A 6,239-nucleotide genomic window follows, 5' to 3' on the forward strand; every position below is an offset into this window, starting at 1 on the left:
GATGATTTGCGGCCGTTTTAGTCACGAGAGAAATAAATAAAACTGACAGATGATTTCCGGCCGTTTTAGTCACGGGAGAAATAAATAAAACTGAGAGCAGGGGCAGACGCGCTTTCTTTCTTTCATTCCAGGGAGGCAGGCAGAGGCAGGCGGCCCACAAGTGGACCAGCCCAGAAGCCGACCTCACCTCGCCCCGCGCCACGCCCGGCAACGTCGCGCCGAATTTGTTATAGGACGCGCGCGTGCTGCTACCCGTAGCGGCGTGCGGTAGCAGCGCATGCGCCCGTCGCCGCCGCCGCCGAGGAGCGACCTAGGGTTTGGGAGGAGGAGGGAGGGGGCGGCAATGGAGAGTGGGAGGTGGGCGGAGCAGCCGGCAGCGAGGTCGCCGGCGGTCTTCATGATTCGAGTTGCTGGGGGTGGGGGACGGCTCCCATGGCCACCGGCCATAGAGGAAGGGGACGGGGGTGGCGGCGGCCCGGCGGTGGAGGCAGGTTGTCCGGTGGAGAGCGCGGCGGCGCAGGAGCGCCACCGGTTGGGCGGTGCTGGACAATCGGTGGGCGGTGGCCGGCGGCAGGGGCGACGGGACGGTGCGACGGCGGCGCGGTGGCGTGCTCGGTTAATACGGCGGCGGCGGAGGCCGTCGGAGCCGGGGGAGGCGGTCGCCGGCAGGGGCGACGGGAGGAACAGAGATGGAAGAAGAAAAAAAAATGACGAAGAGGAGCAAGAAAATCAGTAGAAAGAAAAAAAAGACGTACCCGTCCGCTGCGCCGCGCGAGCGCTGTCCAGCGCCCCCCACGTCGCGCGGCACGTGAGATCCACCCGCACCCGCGCTCCCCAACGGCTATATTCCACCCGTTCCCCACCAAAACCCCCTGCATTTAAATCCAGCACGGCCCCGCGATCTCCCGCTCTCCTCCCTCTTCATCCCCACTCGACACAGTCCCCGCTCGCCGACGCCACCAGTTCGATCCCCTGCCGTCGATGGCGACGCCGCAGAAGCAGAAGGAGCCGCAGGGCGCGGTGTCGGTGCAGCACGTGGCGAAGGCGTCCTCGGACGAGCTCCTCCGCAAGTTCGCCGACCCGGACGCGCGCCACCTCGCCACCGTCCCGCCCCGCCGCAGCCTCGCGCTCCGCCGCAAGCGCTCGTCCCGGCGCGTGGCCTCGGGGCTCTCCGCGCGGGACTCCGACGCCGCGGCGGCGGGGGGCACGGAGCTGGCCGCGCCCAAGAGGCGGCGGAGCATCGGCGGGTCGGCGGACTGGAGGGCGGGGCTGCTCCTGCCGACCACCACGGCCGCTGCCTCCGCGCGGAAGGCTCAGGCCCGCCGGGGTGGGGCCTCGCGGCTCGACGACGCCGCGGGCATCGGCCTCATCCTCGCCGCGCTGGAGCGGGTGAGAGGAGATACTATATGCAGATGCAGCAGCTCTCTCGAGCTGTAGGATTCATGATGTGTTTATTTTCTGAGAGCATTTGGCTGATTCTGGATTGGTTTTTGCCGTTCTTGTATGTATAGACGTGGAGGAAGACGGTGGCGGGGGCGTCCAAGATGTTCGTGGAGAGGCACCGGACGAACCACGTCCTGCTCATCAGCGACATGGTCTGAGACTCTCGCCCAAACTCCGCCACGCGATGATCGAGCCCTTTCGCTCGATTGGTTTCCTTTGAAAGTTAATTCGTTCGATTGAGCATTCATTTTAGCATCTACTAGCAGAATAAAATGGTACGAATTGGCTACTGACCTCTGTGTAGTTCAGCTTCTTCGCGGCCACTTGTCTGTGATTTTCCGTGTGTTCGTTTGTGTTCTTTCTCTTTTTTTTTTCTTGTTTTCCTTTTGGTCTGATGAACCATCGTCTCAGCAATCATGTTGTAAATTGAAGTTTGCAAAACACTATCAGCGTGTGCTAAAAATTAGTTTTACATCATTCACTCTGTACTGTACTGTTCTGCATTTTTCTTGAATCTGTACTGCTCTGTATTTACTTTTAATATAACCGTGCACCACCGTGGTGTACTACTTGTATGGTGATTAGGCAGGCCTTGGTAACTGTTGGGCTCGATGAACCCAATAAACGGGCTTCATGGGCCCATTTCGGTAATCTGGCTGGCCTTGTCTTGCAGTACCCAGGCCCTTTGTTGACTTGTACGTTCTGAACTGTACTATATAGCAATGAGCAATCTTTCTTCCTCTCAAAAGAAAAGGATTATCTGACGTCTTAAGAAATCTAAAAAAAAAATCTGACATCTTAAGATGAACAGCAAAGCAAACCCACCGACGACTAAATTGCAACCCCCAAGCCAAGCTTCCACATTCCCATTCCCATGCTGCCATGCATGGATGCAATCCCAGCTTCCACAGTCCAAAAGGGAACCCACTAGAGATGCAGATAACGTCGCCTGAATCTCCGTAATCAGAAGGGAAAAGTCCAATTTTCACCCTCAAACTATCGCAAAAGTCTGATTTTCAACCTTCAACTACGAAACCGGACAACATAGGCCATCCAACTGTCAAAACCGGGCAAATTTGGCCCTTGGGGTGGTTTTGAAGGTGGTTTTGAATTTTCTAAAAAAATTAAATAAATCTAATTAGATCTAAAAATCAAAACTATTTCACTTTAAATCAGAAAATTATGAAACTAGTACCAAAATTTTTCTAAAAATGTAACCTATCTATTATTGCTCCATTTGAATCTTAGTTATTAAAAACAATAGGCATAACTGTAAGCAACCAAATATTATGAACATAAAAAATAGATATGAATAGCTCACAAGTCATGTGACAATAGATAGATTACATTTTTAGAAAACTTTTGATACCCATTTCATATTTTTTTACTTAAAATGAATTACTTATAAATTTTTTGTGTAAAATTGAATATTTTTAATTCTGGCAAAATAGAAAACCACCTTAGGGGCCAAATTTGTCCGGTTTTAACAGTTGGATGACCTATGTTGTCTGGTTTCATAGTTGAAGGTTGTAAATCGGACTTTTGCGATAGTTGGAAGGTGTGAACTGGACTTTTCCCTAACCAGAACGGGTTGTTTTTACTTGGCAGCTTTAGATTGTGCGCCAGAAAAGGCGCTTTCAGTTTTTTGTTATTCCTAGCACCAGCAGCCGGCAGCCTGTGCCTTCTCTTTTTCCAGAACACGAAGGAGATAATCACCAGACTTTAATCCGCCTTTGCGAGGGCTTACTTTTGTTTTTTCTAGTATCTTCGCACAAGCTTTCACTAGCTGATTGAACATGACTAGTTCCGAAAGGCAAAAGCAGGTATGTTGAACATGACTAGATCCGGTCCTGTCTTTTTCGGGGGTCTCTGCACCCAGCAAAGAGGTAGCAAACCCCCTTCACTAAGAAAACATGGCTCATCAGACTACCACCATTATTGTGAACCCAAGTCGTCTTTCTTTGGGTGTGGTGTGGGGTCTCTCTTTACATCAGTTGCATTGATCAATCGGTGAACCTGACTTCTGGATTGGCGAGGATCGTGACACTTGGAATAAAAATCTGAATCCCCTCCTGATGCAAGAAACCAAGTCGGACCCGTTGATTGACACACACCAATACACCATCCTTCTAACATACTAATCCAAACATGAAACAAAAGTTACAATTGGCGCACTCGCCTGAATCAGCTCTTGTCGTAAAGATCAGAGGCTAATCCGAGAGCTGTGTTGCCTCCTTTTTCCGGCAGGCCAATGGAGCAGGGACGCCTCTGCACGCGTGTAGCCGCCGGCACGGAGTGTCTGTCTGACACCGAGTTGGCGAGTTCCTCAGCAAAGGGCAGCTGGTTTGGCCGTTGCCGGACGGCGCGCTGGCCGGCCGGTAGGCGGCTGGTCATGCTCACCACGAGCACGAGCCGTCACCGCGCGAGCTATCGATCGGTTCGCTCCGGGCGACAGACACCGCGCCGCTTTCTCGCAGCTTCCACGTCGCGTCGAGCGAAGCTGAGCTTTGCCTATCCTTCCACCCGAAACGGCAGCGGTTAGGTATCGGTTGGGTGGGGTGGGAGCAGTGGGCCTTTCCGCGGCGCGTCCCAGTGCTGATCCTCCTGGCTTTGGCAAAGCAGGCCACCCGCTTTAGGCCTCGTTGGGTTCCATCGGAACGACCAGGAGCAAGGCCTATATATTCCGTGTGGATTGATTTTATCCGGTTTAAAATCTGATCTACCATAACATAGCCGTTTCGTTTGGAGCGGAATAAAGCCGGTCTTGGTTTTATTCCAACCCGTTTTGGCTATTCCGGCTCTTAGCGACCTGGAATCAATCCCCAGGTTTTGACCTTGGGAACGAAACCCTCCCGGATCGAGTGACACAACCAGATCCACTCATTCCCCTCCAAGAACGAATCCGTTCCATGATTCAATCCGGAAACCTGCTGGTGGACGTGGAGTCACAATTCCTGCTGCTTTCTCCTCCATGGGAGGGCTCGTTAACATAGCATCGTACGTTCTGGACTCTTTTAAGAATTGATTCTCTTGGGGTGTTCTTGTACAAATCTGCATCTCACAAGATGCATGTCCGAACGGACGTACGACAATAGAATTTGTTAATTTTTGTTTGGGGCGAAATCATGAGTGTGACATGTTCGTGTATGGATAGCTCCTATTCTGAATAGAGGAAACAAGTGTTGGAAAAATGTTGGAAAAATAGACAACTGTAAGTTTAAATTCCGAACTAGATTTATCATGATGAGAATTAAACCTAGCATGCATGACTCTAACATACTAGACAATACGTATATCGTAAACATGGTCTCAGAAAACATGATTATGAAACAGATCTGATCACAAAATACGTACTGTGCGGGAGCCGCCGGGAAGACGAAAGGCGCAGACTAGACGAAGACGGTCTTTCGAACGGAGCGCAGCAACCGGCGTTGCAGACGACGGTACGCCGCAGCTCCTGACTTGGACGGAGGACGAGCCGTGGCGAAGAAGATGAGCAGTCGCGCTTAGCGCTTCCCAAAAACCTTATTCGCCCTCTCCCGGTGCAGGATCACAAGACCGAGCGGTTCCGGAGACCTGCTCTCCCGTTCGCCGGTGCACGCCGGCGCTCGGGATGGAGAAGACTACGGTGGCGGCGCAGCAACGAGAGGAGGCAAAACCCTAACTCAGATTAGATCTTCTTACGAATTCCCAAACCTCAGGGACTCCACGTATAGCGATCTATGGTTCACTTTTTCCATGAGGGAGGTGGTCCGTATTTAAAGGGAGAAAAACCCCTTACACCCTCGTCCATTAGCAATACAGGACTAATAGATGGTGTACCTCCTCTTAACGCTAATGGGCTTTTGAGATTTATTAGAATTATTTATATGGGCCAAGCTCGTAAATCTAATCGCATTCACGATTGAATTTCGCAGCACGAAATGGATAGGTCGTACGAACCCGGCAGCAGTCTGGCTGAATACCATTGGCGAGATACCCTCTGTTCGATCTTTTTAAGAGAAGGAAGGAAAATTGGCCAAAACAATTTCTCTCGTCCAAACGAAAGTGATTAGTATGTGTTGGATTAGCACTGTTTCCTGACTAAATTATGGTGGGATAGATGAGCCAGAGCATGCCGTGGGAACGATCGAGGAGCCTGTCCATCCATGTCGAATCTTTTTTCCTTCTGCAGCTGCTGCGCATATAGTGTTACAGTAAGCTGCCGCTTCGATTAGCGACTGATACCGACCCTCCATGATAATGGTACTCTCTACTCATACCTGCTGCTTAAAAAGATAAACTTGTATCTCGAGATGCGACTTTCTGTACGTGGAAGAACGCGAACGGCGATGCTCCGGAAACATATTCCTTTCCTGAACCAGAGGTCGATAGGGGGCAGTAGTGGACTCGAGATGCGTCGCTGAGGCGTAGTTTTATCGATCCGAGCAGGAACGGATTAGCGTGGAACAGGATGCACATTCTTCGGCCAACCGAAGCGACCTGATCGTGACCCTACCGGTGCTTGATTGATTTCAGTGCTTGAATTAATGCTCCACAAAAGAAAAGGTCCCGATGATAAGCACGCAATCAGCAAAGATGCAACAGATAAAGACGATCCAGCAGGGCCGAGGAGACTTGTGTGTGGGGCTTCCTGGGCGCACACTGCCACATGCAGACTGCACTATATTAGTCATTGGTTTTGTTTACTTGATGTGCTTGACTGACTGGCATAGCTTGACTGGAGCGCCAACACGGTCGCCGCCCAGAAATCGCAGTAGTGTATCGGTAGCTTTCTGGCGCTCATTCATTCATCA

At 51.4% G+C, this 6,239-nt stretch overlaps 1 protein-coding gene across 1 annotated transcript; it reads left to right on the top strand.

The window, feature by feature from the left end:
• The first annotated feature begins 876 nt into the window (after nucleotides 1-876).
• LOC120647454 lies at nucleotides 877-1,927 on the top strand. The gene is made up of 2 exons (XM_039924252.1): nucleotides 877-1,389; nucleotides 1,512-1,927. Exons 1-2 carry the CDS (start codon nucleotides 982-984, stop codon nucleotides 1,599-1,601), a joined length of 498 nt encoding a protein of 165 aa, XP_039780186.1. The 5' UTR covers nucleotides 877-981; the 3' UTR covers nucleotides 1,602-1,927.
• The last annotated feature ends 4,312 nt before the right edge of the window (nucleotides 1,928-6,239 follow it).

This window comes from Panicum virgatum, chromosome 9K (assembly GCF_016808335.1).
Source record: "Panicum virgatum strain AP13 chromosome 9K, P.virgatum_v5, whole genome shotgun sequence".
NCBI classification, from domain to species: Eukaryota; Viridiplantae; Streptophyta; class Magnoliopsida; order Poales; family Poaceae; genus Panicum; species Panicum virgatum.